Source organism: Cololabis saira, chromosome 17 (genome assembly GCF_033807715.1).
Source record: "Cololabis saira isolate AMF1-May2022 chromosome 17, fColSai1.1, whole genome shotgun sequence".
Classification (NCBI taxonomy): Eukaryota; Metazoa; Chordata; class Actinopteri; order Beloniformes; family Belonidae; genus Cololabis; species Cololabis saira.
This window is the reverse complement of record NC_084603.1, coordinates 20656265-20670964: the sequence shown is the minus strand read 5'-3', so window position 1 is coordinate 20670964 and position 14700 is coordinate 20656265. Positions and strand designations below refer to the sequence as shown.

The window sequence follows — 14700 nt, the reverse complement described above, 5'->3', positions numbered from 1 at the left end:
CCTATTTTCTTCCTCTACCCAGCTGGCCTTCAGCAGGAGGGTCCTGCCAGAGCCAAGTCCTGTTCATAGTTTCTTTGCTCTTAAAGGGGAGTTTTTTCTTGCCACTGTTCAGATTTAAGGTTTTTTCTCCCACTAAGAGGGTTGCTTATTTAGCCACTGTTTCCTTAATAGTTGCCCAGGTCGTGTTCTGGACCTAGAGACACTATGTATTGTAACAGACCCTATATGAATACAATTTAATTAAATTGAATTTGGCTTTATGATGTAGCTGAACCTGGTGAGACAGGAAATATTATTTATCCTGCTGATGTTCTGCAACCCAACAGTCAGTCAGATTACAGTCTCCTTAACATTATCATATGTGTGTGTTCACGCATGTGTTTCCTCACTTTGTTAATGCTCCTATTGAATAAACAATGTATAATGAGTGTTTATATTTCTGTTGCTCTGCTGAAAGTACTCTGCATTAGCATAAATGTGAGTAAGCGTTTACAAAATTAAGGTTTGATCATGTTAAAACTTATATCTAGGTTTTAGCAAGCACACAGGAAAAGTAATCTTTGACAGCGGATGTGACATTTATTGAGGACAGCATTGAGCTCAAGCTAACCTTCTAGAGGTCACGTGAATTTCTAACATCATGTGGGGGTTTAACGCAGTGTTAACTCTAAATCTGAGCTAAGCTATATAGCGTTTTTAGAATCAGAATATAATTTTTTTAAATGCAAAGTATATATATAGACTGACAGACAATAGATAGATAGATAGATAGATAGATAGATAGATAGATAGATAGATAGATAGATAGATAGATAGATAGATAGATAGATAGATAGATAGATAGATAGATAGATAGATAGATAGATAGATAGATAGATAGATAGATAGATAGATAGATAGATAGATAGATTTATCAATAAATCAACTTTATTTCAAACATTTCATAATGTATACGTTGGTAACTATAGGGACACAACATCTTAACACTTTTCTATAAGGGGTCTGATGGCAATGAGAGATAATATACATATAAAACAAACACAAAACACATACATTTGAATTCAGAATTACACTTTGAATAAAAAGATTATTTACTGTGTTTCTACAGACACACTTCCAGGATATTAAAACATCATCTGTACAAGTTGTATGATTTGTGGTTGGTACAACATTTTATGAAACAGCCCCTGTAGACTATGCACATGCTAAACTGTCAAGATATGTATGTGACAATATTCAACATGGGCTTTTACCGGTGGTATAGCACTTATATCAGTAATGATTATTTACTTGAATCACCATCTGGACAGTTCCTGTTCGAGATACAGTTTACCTAAAAACTTCAAAATGTTGGTTTGGCGGCTCAAAGTGAGGTCACCGAATCAATAACAACATAAAACAATATATACATAAAACAATGACTTATACATTAACACAAAAATACTGCATATAAGTAAGTAATATCTTAAAAAAAACTGAATGTTTCAGCAGTTTGAGCACCCAATGGAAATGGTGACAAAGACAAAGACAAAGACAAAGCAGCAATTCAGAGTAAATGACGATCAAAATTTAAATGACCACAGATCAGAGATACAATTCTAACAGAAAACAAACATCTGCACATTGTGTACACTGGTTCAAATTCTTGATTTACACAGTTGACATAACGGTCACCATTCACATCTTTCCAACAACATCTTCAGCCTAGAACAAAGGAAGAGATGCGATTAAAACCAAGCCATGTAATGTTGTCATTTGTGTGAATATTGAAGTGATCATTTTGTCATTAAGAATTTTCTGTATTTCCGCACAAATATGTCTTAAAGCAGCACAAAGGAACGTTGCCGATTTTAAGCTCTCAGGTCCCCCTCCACACATGGAGGTAAAGTTGCTTTTACAACATTGTAGGATTTGTTTGGGGTCACATTAAAGGAGCTTGAGGCCGGATTGTGGCAAGATTTATGAAAAAAATCCGTATACATTTTAAGTTTTCTAGTAATAATGTCAGATGAAGCGTTCCAAACCCAAAGAATGAGCCCTCTAGTGTATCTCTCCTTTGCCTTGAACAGGCTGTGTGCTGCAAAATGTGCTGCAATTCGGTCCCGAATTTCCCGCGCTGGGCTGCGGATGTGACGTCACATGATGCTGCATGTGCGTTCTCCCCGTTCTCCCGTGCCGGCTTCGCTGTTGGCTGCAGTACCCCTAACGGCCGTCGTGGTGAAGGGTGGCGCTAGAGAGTCTCATTTCTAAAAAAGGAGCCTCAAGCTCCTTTAAGCGAATGATCTAAGCTCTTGTTTTCTCTTCCATCATTGCTTTTTTGAGTGATCTTAGTTGCCTCTATCATGATTGCTGTCTATTATAGCTCTATGAGCTAGTTTCCTCATTGTTGATGTGTGACACGGTGCTGTAAGCAGTACGCAATTGTTGCAAGAGACGACAGGAATGGAGTGCAAAAATGATTTCAGCTGGTTTTTGACGACAGCAGAGACAGTAGACTGCAAGAGTAAGATAACACTTCCTAAAATAGATCAAATCTTCCTTCAAATGAAACTACAAGGCATATTTTACCATGAAATAAACTCATTTGTGCTGCTTTAAACACTAATCATATTTTAACACAATCCCAATAGGAACATAAAGAGATAAATATTACACAAAACATTGCACTTGATAATGTCTTCACTACACTTGGTAAACAAAAAATAATACACGTAGTATTACATTTATTGAAGAAAGTTATGCAATATACTTAATAGAGACATACTTAAAAAGTATATTACTGCAGAAGGACCAAATCTTGCTAAATTTCTATATTTGCAGTAATTTTTCCATCTTGTATATACTGAATAAGTTGTGGGTTTCATTTTCATCTTTGTTTTGTTTTGTTTTAAATAGAGGTTATTCTTTTTTGTTATTACTATTAATTTAATATAGTTCAGCTGTGAGTCTGGTGTGATCAGCTTTGCCCTTATGCAGTCTATCCTCTGACCTCCTCCTCACCTTCTTGTCTTCACTGGAATCTTTTTTGACCAGACCTTCATCGCTGGCAGCCTGCAGACTGTCGAAGGTGCCCTGCCGTGCATGCTCCATCCCTGACGGGTTGCTTTCTCTCTGGCGGTTCTTCCAGGACTCCATGATGATCTCCACACAGGCAAACCTGGTGTCAGTGGTGCAGGCATACATACCTAAAGGAACAGCCAGCACCATGGCTAGAACTATCACTACTATATGAATGAGTTTCTCCCTCTGCTCCATCTCAGTAATGTCACTTCCTGTCACAAACACAATGCACTGGCCCGGACGTGGCACCTGGTTCTTGAGGGTTACACAGATTTCATATTTTGTTGCAGGCATCAGATCAGAGATGGAGTAAGATTGAATCCCCGGGCCGATGTAGGTCGTTTCTTTTTTACCAATGCCTGCATGACCAAAGTGGATGGTGAACCATGTTTCAGATGGGTGGTCTAGGGCAGCGAACCACTCGATAGAGATACCACGAACTGTCTGTTTTGTGATGTGGATGTCAATGAAGACATTTTCATCTCCAGCACCTGGCATGACTGAGAAGCCTGGGAGATGGGGTGACTGGGAACTGACGGCAGAGACATCTAGGAGGACACTAACTGAGGAGTTTCCAATGAAATTGACCGCAGTGCACGTGTAGATGCCACGATCAGCTGCATGGAGGGAGGGGATCACCAGCAGGGATTTGACAGTATCCTCTGCAACTCTTTCCTGAGATTCTGAGAGGACAACAAGAGTATTCAGTGTTATTGTACAACTTTTTTACTGAATTGTAACACTTGTTAAATAAGAAAAAAAGGGGTGTTCCAAAACCAGGGCATTATCAATAACAAACTTAAAGGTCAAACAAAATATTAACATATTTTACTAACCACTGACAGGGATGCTTAAGCAACAGAGATTTGTTAACTATTGAACTCATGGCCAAGAACTTTTTTCTGATCTAACCACATTCACCTGAAAAGAAAAACTATATTTAAATTGAAACACTTTCCTTCACCTATATTCATACCATGAAGATCGCAAACAATAATGTAACTACAACTGAGCCTCAGTGGAGTCAATTTAGTCAGTATTCAAGTAAAAGTATGAAAAAAAGGAAACACTACACAACCTTTTATGTCCTCAATTGATCATAGGATAACATCTAAACAGATCATTTATGCCTATTAAACTGCTCTTTAGTCAATTTTGCTATCAGTTGTGAGCCGGCAAAATTGGAGGAACTCCTATTATGAAAAAAATGTGTATAATTCTTAAACTGCTTAAACAATAACAGTCCACATTTTAATCACATCTTGACTGCTTCATTTCAGAACAAATGTGGTGTAATTTAGAAATAATGTGCCATTCTTCACACTAATTGACCTGACTTCACATCAAAGAATTTGTAGCACAGCAAGTGTCCTCTATTGACATCTCAAGCAACATTATATATTTTAGGTTTGCAATGATTGTCATCCTTATACATTTTTATTTTTCATTTTCTCAAAGACCAAAGTCACAAAGGGAAAATTTTTATCATTAAAGATCCTTCACATTTAAATGTATGCTACAAAAGATACAGAGGCTAAAAATCTTGAAACATGAAAGATTGAAACATAATGATTAACAACAGAGCCATACAAGTGAGAAAGTGGACCTAAAAAAAAAGTTGGGATTCTTGATTAAATTTTTTAGCACCAGTGATTTCACTCAAGATGTCTTTCACAGTAACCTGTTGTTTTGAGCAATAGTTGCCTGTTCATATGAATATAACTACTGATCTGCTATTGATTTCATGTTTTTGTGAAATAATTTGTTCGTCACACATACCATATTAAGACGGAGGATGGTGTGTTTGTTTACATTTTGTACATGCATTTTATTAAATATCAAAATAAAGACAAATTCAACTTAGTATAAGAATATGTATAAATACGTATAACAAAACATCTGTGTTCCAAGAATGTCTTCCTTAATAACTCTGTCGTTCCTCAGAGTGGGCTATTTGTCAGCTCCTTTAAATCAGGGCTAAAAACATTACTGTTTACTGAAGCGTACTCCTAAATTAAATACTTACCTACTGTACTCTACTGCCCTTACTTTTTAACAACTTGTGCTTTTTATTTTTTTACCTCTTTTCTTATCATTTTATTTAATTTATTTGGTATTTAAGCTTACTCTTAAATTAAATGCTCTCTGAAAACCGCAAATGAGATGTACCTGCGGTACTCTACTGCCCTTAGTTTTCAGCAACTTGTGCTTTTTATTATTTTACCTTCTTTTCTCATAATTTTATCTCATTTTATTTGTTATTTACTGTTTAATTGTGTCTTGCCGCTTTTAATGTCGATGTAAAGCACTTTGAATTACCTTGTGTTGAATTGTGCTATATAAATAAACTTGCCTTGCCTTGCTATTTGACCGTTGATATTTATATGCAAGCAGCAACAGAAACTGTGTCAGTTTTGACAGTAATGGGATCAAGTTTCTATTAGTTTAAGTTGAATTTGTTGTTTGAAGTCATAATCTGAAGCATGTGCTCCAGTGTTAGAGGTCAAGTGAAAAATTACACTGACATTTACTTAATAGCACACTGAGATGACATTAGGTAAAAAGCAGGGCACTATAATCTCCAACACTGTAAATCAACGCTGATGCTAGACTTAAGGCTGATTTATGGTTCCGCGTTACACCAACGCAGAACGTACGGCGTAGTGCACGCGTCGATTTAACGCAGAACCATAATTCAGGCTTAATGGTGATTATATCACGGTGGGCCAATACCAAACATCCTTATCTTAAAGAAGCATTATAAGCTGTGATTAAAATGCATTTTTAAGCATCTAATTTACCGTTTTTGAATGATATGCATTTGACATCAAACTCTTACCATGAAATCCTCTGATTATCTTCAGACCATATGTCCACCACACGGCGGGCTCCGGCCTGGCCTTGGCCACGCAGTGCAGGGTGAGGTTGGAGCCCTGCGGCAGGCTCATGTTTGCTGCGGGGGAGCTCACCACGGGCTTCATGCAGGCCTGCAGCTCTAACTCATGGAAGAACTTCCCCGCCCTAAAGTCCGGCCCTGAGCAGGTCAAGTAGGAGTTCATCAGAATTATCGGGGGGCTTAAAGACATGATGAACTCCACGAAGCCCTTCAGGCGACAGTCGCACAGCCAGGCGTTGTCGTGCAGAGCCAGGACCACGTTCGGCCCGGACACGGTCGCCTCCCGCTCCTCCAAGTTCTGAAGTCTTTGGTAAAGAGGCCAGTTTTGGAAGACCTCCTTCGATATGACCGTGAGCTGGTTGAAGGATAAGTCTAAGTATGTCAGACCTGGCAGAAATTTTAACGCGTGCTCCGGAAGGACGTCCAGCTGGTTGTGCTTCAGGTCCAGGATCTTCAGGGCCGGCGTGTCCTCGAACGCTGTCCATGGTACTGATCTCAGCTTGTTCCCTTGCAAGCGCAGCTCGGTTAAGTTCCCCAAACCCTCCAAACCCTTGGAGTTTATCACTGTGATGTCGTTGAAGTTCAACCACAAGTTCTCCAAGGCGGGCGTGTTTGAGAAAACCCCTCTGGGAACTTCCGTGAAGTGAGATTTTTCTATGCGTATTTTGGTCACATCACCTGGAAGGTTCTCCGGTATGGCCCCAAACGCGCTCTCCTCCATACATATCAGCGACCTGTGGTTTAAGACAAGCCTATAGGATCAAAAGCTATCCAGTTTTCAAAGCATACTCATACATCTATGGCCAGTACTCGAGTTGAGGGGGGATGAGGGGGGATGGTATCCCCCCTGAAATAAAAACGGTCAAAATCATCCCCCCAGTAAAACTGCTATCCCCCCCCCCTTTCCATCCCTTATGTCATTTCATCAATGAATGTGGTATTACTGCTATTTCAACATTTAGTCATCACCAGAAAAATAACACCAGAAAAATAACTTATTTGACAATTTTCACCTGTTTCAAGTAAATTTTCAAGTAGGAAAATCTGCCAGTGGGACAAGATTTATCTTATCATTACAAGCAAAAAAATCTTGTTCCACTGGCAGATTTTTCTACTTATTTTAGGTGAAAATCTATTTGAAACAGGTGAAAATTGTTGTTTTTTCCAGTGATGAGTCTTGTTTTAAGTTTAATGAGATTTTCTTTACTAAAATGAGACATTTTGACTAGAAATAAGACAAATATTCTTGTTAAGATTTTGAGTTTTTGCAGTGATCCATTTTACTTATCCTGTGAAGGACAGAGTCATATTGATAAGTTCAGAAAACTGTTTTTTATTGTTGTGTTTTGATGTATTTGATGTAAGCCCAGTGGATATTTAAAGCTTACAGAAGGCTGCATTTAACTGCTGCTATGTCATTCCTGCAGTATTTCTGCAGGTGTTTTGGTCAGTGCTATTATTTGTAATATATTATATTATTTATAATCAGCACAAATTATCTGTCCCCATATGATAAAATCCACCATCCCCCCTGACCTTTTTTTACAACTCAAGTACTGAGCATACTCATACATCTAGGATATATGGCATAGACCCAGTTTGAATCTGAAACTGATTTCCAGCTCCTCACTTAGATTTAAAAAACGTGTCTTAAAATCACTGACCCCCATATATCTAGGTTAAAAAAACACGTTTGCCCTTGTAGAGATTGGACCAGTTAAATCAGCTCTTACCTTCCATGACGGTCGTCTATACAGCTGCACCCATGTAAACATTGAGCATAACTTTCATGCGCTTGCGAATTTAACAAAATTATAAAAAGCAGGTAGCAAACTGTGTCCATAGTCCACGAAAATTCCTATTTTGAGCGTTACATTTGTGCTCAAGATACTGCCACTGCGGCAGACGATAGAAGCCTATTAAACTTAATCCCTACTGTGAAGGAACAAGGGGCATCGACTTCTTGGAAATGACACGCAAGATTAACACTTAAGTGTATCACAAGGTCAGATCCAGCATGCATTTAAGTCAGTGCCACCTTCTGACAAATGTCAGTATGTCAGTCATTTGACTGGAGTGGTTACTGAATCAACAAAAACAACCATCAATGTCTAATAGTGAAGAAAATAAAATCAACCCCTCTTGCTTTTACTTATACTTGCATCTAATTTATATAGTGCCAGTCTGCAAATAAAAACTTCAAGTGTCATTTCATTTGAAAAAAAAAAAACCTTTATCTTGAAAAAAAAAGATTTAATTAAGGTTTCTTCACCCATGCTTGAGAAAATATAGTGCTTGGGACATTTACTTTCGGGACAAATATTTGCCCAGTTGTGTATATTTTGTAAAACTGATTGACCTAGCAACAGACAAAGCAGAATTGTATCTAACTGACTTACTTGAAGCCAATTATCAATGTGCTCAGTTTTTGTCCCTGTGATCATCCTTTCAAAAAGCTCCTCTCAAGTTTCTGTCAGCTGATGCTGCTAGCCTTTGATCATGCTTGCCACCGTTTATTTCAAAGCTATACGTTATTTTCAAATACTTTTACTTGAGTTTTCTTTTATTACATAGAGAGAACTTTCAGTGAATGATTGCACCAACGTCACAGATTTATGGACTTATTCTTGAAGCAGCTTAACTAAATTACATTTTGATCTTGCAGCACAAAAGGTCTGGTTTGAACATGGTGAAAGTTGTCATTTAGAGTTGAAAAGACAATGACATACTAAAAGATTAAAACATGCAAGGTTGTTGTTCAAAGAATTTTTATTTTTTTGATGTGTTATTGTTTTAATTAAGTTTCTGACGTTTGTCCTGTGCACACAGACAGCATGGTGACCTACTCCCAATTCTTTAGCTGTGTATGCAAACTTGGCCAAAATAGCATTTTTTTTCTGATTCTGAATATTTCAAAAGCTAAAAAGACAGAAAGTGTCCAAATGAATGGCTTATAAAAGCCTATATTTGGGCACCAGGCTCTTAGACCACTTGAGACACTGATAGATATGAGCTGCTCTTTCTCAACGCTATTGAAAATCTAGCTGGAAACAATGAACATACATGGTATCACTTACTGGGTAAATGTATATAAAAGCATATTTAAATATGTGGTATGACTGGAATGAATAAATCTACATTAAATGTGGACAACAGTGCCTCAAGATGGCATAAAATGAATACATATGTTTTCTCATAGCTGGAAATAAAAATAATTTAACACCTCATTTCACATCATTCCACCCTATTTACATTGTGTCATACTTCTCTCCAGCTCCAGCTTCTCTCCATTCAGCAGTGTTGAACCATGCCTATGTGTATATCTTCTCTGTGAACGTATGACAGATATATACAGAGGCACAGAATTAACTGTATATGTAAGTGTACATCATCCAATAAATGTTTACAAATCATACACATACATATAGAATATAAACAATGGAGTATCTACCACTGACTTCCCTTTAAATCACATTGGGTTAAATAGGTTTCTTCGCTGGGCCATCCACATAAGATGATATATAAATTACAAATACTTGTAATGATCTGACAAGTTTTTTCTTACAGGCTTAGTGATAAAACATTCTTTTACACATAAAATCAAGTCTTACTATTAATGGATGGGTGTCTGTGCAGCAGTCCAGTCAGAAGCTGTACTAGAATGATGACATTTTCTAGACCTAACCAATTTCTTTAAACCGATATTTCCATTATAGTGCAGCGTGCAAAAGTCCTTTGATAAAAGTTGGCTCTTCTAGGTGGTGGAGTCGGTGGCATTATCCAGCGAGGAGGTACAGGTGGGGGAGAATCGCATGGTCTGGACCTATGAGGGCGTGCAGGAGGGGGACTGACATTAGGATATTGTATAGGGCGAGAGTGAAGGTGGTGATGTGGATATGGATATTGGTGGAGATTGGTACGCTGATGGGAATATGGATGAGTATTGGGGTTTGGGCTATAGTATGGATGTGGATGACTGGGAGGAAAAGGACGTGGAGCAGGAGCCGGAGCTGGAGCATGATGTCAGCAGAAGTACTCATTGGGCTGTCCCTCTATCTTAGCTGTGGCCTCAGAGTCCAGGCTGGAGCGGGCTGACAGCAGCCTGTTGGATTCCTCTGGGTTCAGTCTGTTTAAATACTCGCCCTCAAGACCTTTGGCCTTTGTGGCAGGCGACAGTGTTTCAAAGGTCACATATGAATCTTGAATATCCTTTGACTTCTTTCCCCAGTACTTCTGGATGCGTCTCTTCAGCGCCCCACAGCATACGATGATAGTGAGTGGGACTGCTATGATACAGGCCACGGTGATCACAATCCCATTAATCATCTTCTGGGTGCCGGTAGCACTAGCTGCTTCATCCGTGGAAAATATAACACACTGTTCTTTTCTGGGAATCAGCCCCTTCACACACACACAGGCAATGTACTTGGTCTTTGGCACCAACCCATTAATGGTTACACGGTTCTGCCCTGCTCCAACATTTATCTTTCTCATATCCCTTTCTCCAAACACGGCATAAAGAACACTAAATGCTGTTGTGTTCTTGGCTTTAGGGGCTCTCCAGTTTAGATAGATTCTATTGTCTGTGTCCCCCACTACCTTCACCGAGCGGACAACCCTGTCTGGGTCCTGCTGTAGTGATGACGTGTTCGCTGCTAAGTTGCTTAGGTTTGTTTTCTCCAAATCCAGTAGCGTATCTGCGTTGGAGGAAGTTGCGGGCCCTTGGGTGGTTCTGTCAGTAAGGCTGTAACTAGCTAGTCCAGGATCAGGACCAAGATCAGGTGCAAGGGCAGGATCCAGGGCCGGCAAGGATGAAGGGGTAGAGGTTGAAACTAAATATCTGGCTACCAGTTTCTCTTGATAGGCAGCTTTGCCCATCGGGTTTGGTTTCTTGACTTTGGCCTTTTTGTCACTGGTGGTCTGGTTCCCTTCTGGTTTTACTGAGTTAGAAACAATAAGAGAAATGACAGCCTCAGCATTACCAGCATAATTACTGGCCTTGCAGATGAATTTCCCTGAATCGCGAAAGGACACAGCTGGGACACTCAGGATGGACCATGTGATTCCCTCCTGAGATGTTTCCTGCTGGACTGTGAAGGCAGAGATGGAAGAATATGGCAGTTACACAGTCATTCCAGAATAAAAACAAATGAAACACTTTAAAACACAAAATTGTTTTTGGCATCCAGATGAATATCCCTTCTAAAACATTGAGCAAATAGAAGACAGACTGGTTCTTATGCAATGTTGCATTAACCATCATCCACATTGCATAATTCTCTGTGATGGCCACAGCTGTCAATCAGATTTACAATGACAGCTCTTTGTTTTCTTAATGGCACTACAGACTAGCCAACATTGTTTTGTCTCATGCAAAACCCCCATATAGACCTTGTCAGCAGTAAACTCACCTGTTCCATTGAGGAGCCGTCCATCTGCCCGGCGCCACGTCAAATCTGGTATGGGGATTCCAATGGTCCCACAACGGAGCAGAACATTGTTTCCAACTGGACTCCGGACTCGTGCCACAGCTGTGTGGACGCGTGGGAGTTGACACTGGCGCAACTCTGCATCACTGAACAAGACCCCTGACAGACTCTCTGGGGCTGAACAACGGAGTCTTGTGTCAATGAATGCAACAGAAAGCGTGGGAGACTTCTGGAACTGGACCAGGTCATAGAGCCGACAGTCACACACCCAAGGGTTGTCATGGAGACCTGAAGAAGAGTGTACAAGTTAGGATACAGGAGTGTGTATCACTGTGTGCAAAGTGAAGATGCACTTGCAGATGGGTGCTGTGGATGCTATGATGTTCATTCTGTACGAAGATTGTCATATAATTCATAAACTACATCATGACCATAATTATGACAGTGATGATGATGATGATGATAATGATGATGGTAGTGGTTGTCAGTTGACAGAATTAGTCTGGTGGTCAAAGTCAGGATTTGGTGTCATTTCCCCATTCTCATAGTAACAATTTAACGCTAATCCTGGAACAGCTGCAGTTCTGCATGCCCTTTTAAAAGTTAAGCAACGGAAATTAGATGCTGCTCTAAGTAAGCGTTTTCACTTACAGGTGTCAACAGCAGAAAAAGGAGCATTGGATTAAATCTCCATAACTAAATCTCACTTAGTCTGTTAAAAAAATATCCAATTAAAGAGAAATGAACTATATAAGCTAAATACCCATCCATCCATCCATTATCTATACCCGCTTTATCCTTTGCAGGGTCACGGGGGTCTGCTGGAGCCTATCCCAGCTATTTTCAGGCGAGAGGCAGGATAAGCTAAATAGTGGTATGTAAATATAATTATCCTCTTAAATCAACAGCACTGATTTTGTAAAGCATAAAGCATACATTAAAAAAAACAAAAAAAAAAAACATTTTTTCCTCTTTCCTCTCATGAATCATTGAATGATAGGTTGTCTATTCCAAAAAAAAAAAAAAAACAGCTGTCTAAGAAATTAATCAGACCCCCTTTAACTACAGCAGCGCAATAAGGGTCGATTTAGACGCGCTTTAGACGATATGAACTGAAGCTGAATGAAATGAAAGGATTTGCACTATCTCTTACCAAGTATCATCTTTGAGCTCTCCGGCCCCTGTGTGGGTTTTGCAGCCAGCCAAGTGGACAGCACCTCCGACGGCAGAGTCAGCAGGCTGTTGCTGGACAGGTCCAGGTAGGTGAGGTTTTTGATGTAAGTGGTGGCTTCTGCGGGCAGCGAGGTTAGCTGGTTGTTGTGCAAATCCAGAAGTCTGAGGCTGGGCATGTCCATGAGAGATTCCCACGGAAAGGCTGTGAGGGCATTCCCGTCCAGACGAAGCTCCTCCAGGTTGAACAGTCCTTGGAAACTGTCTGGGCTCAAAGCCGACAGCGTGTTGAAAGACATCCACAGGAATTCCAGACTGGAGAGGTAGCTGAAGGCCTCGCTTGGTATCTGCTGGATGGAGGTCTTTTCAATCCGCAGCTTGGATGTATCAACAGGGAACCCGGCAGGCACGAGGGATATCTCGGGATCATTGCATATCACGCTCCTGAAAGCGGGACACAAAATAACCATGTCGATATTTGATCAACGTTTGCAAGAAAATAGCTATTGAATTAAGAAATTAAATAGCATATCACTCGACCAACGTTTACATTTGAGTCGTGTAAAAGGAACATTGATTATGTAGTTTGGTTGCATGTAGGAAACATTTTGTGGATTTTTATTATCAATATTTCGTAAACCATACAAACGCATAAACGCATGAAAGGGAATGTTTAAAGTGCCTTTGAGAGATTACCCTGCATTAAATAAAATTGGATCGACATGCACTCTCTGAATTATCGTTTGTGCACGTGCTCACCTCTATGACAATCATGCCTACATACGAGGAGATGTCTAAAGAGGTTCCTAAACAGGTTTGTGCCAGACCAAAGGACACGACAGTCTGCTTTATGATACAGACCAAATTGTTTAATTCGGGTAACCTTCTTACCTTGCCTTTGATCCATCACTTAAATTGTGGTAAAAACAGCTGCACTGCGATGGGCAGGATTCCACTTTAGAAAAAAGTTCACCTGTGGCCACACAGAGCCCCAGGAGAAGGAAGAATAACATTTTGACCTGCTTTTACGCATACGCAGGTTGCCTACATGCGCCTAATTTGCGCCCACTAAAGTCGGACAGACCTACTTTTCCCTCTTATTTAACTGTCATCCGCATGGCTTTGCCCCACCGCTTCGCTGTCCCATAGTGATCAGACTGCTATGAGTCCCGAGATAAAAAAGGATAGACAAGGATTAACGAAAGGACTGGCGTTCGTTTCATTTGGATGCGTATTGCATCCCGGAATCCGATAGGCTGCGCAGAGACGTCCCTATTTATTATCACAGAAAAACACTTCCGAAAAGGTCATAATCCACTGTGATGTCCCCCCCACCCCCTCTCTAAAATGGTACTTGTTCATTTCAGCTGCTATGACTATTAAGCTGTAAAAGGACTACACTTTATTTTACCACAAGGTGGCCCCTATAGTAATACCCAGAGACTGTCTCCAACCTTGGGGCAAAAAATGTTGAATTCAGTTTTTCTTTTCATCATTACCTTATACTTTCATTACAAATTCCCTATTCTTCTGCATGAAGGTAACTATACGGCATTCAACAAAACTGTTCACTGCATTTAAATGTTTCAGTTAAACATTAGATGAGTGAGGTGCAAATCAATTGTAACTTAATTATTTATGATTTATACATACTTTATTACAGAGGATCATCTACATAATTAAAAGTGTAATGGCAGATTGCAAATGTCCATATTAATTAATTATTTGGTAATTAATGAATATCTTTGGACACCTCAAGTTGACCCCATATTGGGGGTTCTGGATTTACTCTAAAAAACGTAAAAGAGCAAAACATTTGTAACATCTTCATTATTAATTAGTATTGTAGTTATATTTCTGATCAATTCACTCATAAACTTGTGGAAAAAAGTAATTGTGTTGTGAAGGTGAGTGTTCACAACTATTAACTTACACTTAATTAAATTAATCCATGTTCTACACCCGCTTCAATCATATTCAGGGTCACATGGGTCTGCTGAAACCTGTGATGGGGGACACCTTAGACAGGTCACCAGTCTATCAGAGGGTGTTAATCAAGGGTCATCATCAAGGGTTATGTAGTGAATAAGTTGCTTACATTGGTATTTATTAATATTACATGAAGTTTAACATTACGATTAGCTG

The 14700-nt window shown here is 39.5% G+C and overlaps 2 protein-coding genes across 3 annotated transcripts; both read right to left on the bottom strand.

Annotated features, from left to right (window-relative positions):
• Positions 1 to 857: 857 nt before the first annotated feature.
• lrit2 (leucine-rich repeat, immunoglobulin-like and transmembrane domains 2) lies at positions 858 to 7875 on the bottom strand. 2 transcript variants are annotated; one of them, XM_061745721.1, is made up of 4 exons: positions 7690 to 7875; positions 5900 to 6690; positions 3001 to 3743; positions 858 to 1704 (listed from the first exon to the last, which is right to left on the bottom strand). In XM_061745721.1, exons 1-4 carry the CDS (start codon positions 7797 to 7799, stop codon positions 1678 to 1680), a joined length of 1671 nt encoding a protein of 556 aa, XP_061601705.1. In that variant the 5' UTR covers positions 7800 to 7875; the 3' UTR covers positions 858 to 1677. The 2 variants fall into 2 exon arrangements, with proteins under 2 accessions (XP_061601705.1, XP_061601704.1); XM_061745720.1 differs by lacking the exon at positions 858 to 1704 and having other exon boundaries at positions 2767 to 3743.
• A 776-nt stretch (positions 7876 to 8651) lies between these two features.
• On the bottom strand, positions 8652 to 13783 carry lrit1a (leucine-rich repeat, immunoglobulin-like and transmembrane domains 1a). The gene is made up of 4 exons (XM_061745643.1): positions 13447 to 13783; positions 12539 to 12999; positions 11368 to 11673; positions 8652 to 11046 (listed from the first exon to the last, which is right to left on the bottom strand). The coding sequence occupies exons 1-4, from the start codon at positions 13566 to 13568 to the stop codon at positions 9980 to 9982; spliced, it is 1956 nt and encodes a 651-aa protein (XP_061601627.1). The 5' UTR covers positions 13569 to 13783; the 3' UTR covers positions 8652 to 9979.
• Positions 13784 to 14700: the final 917 nt, after the last annotated feature.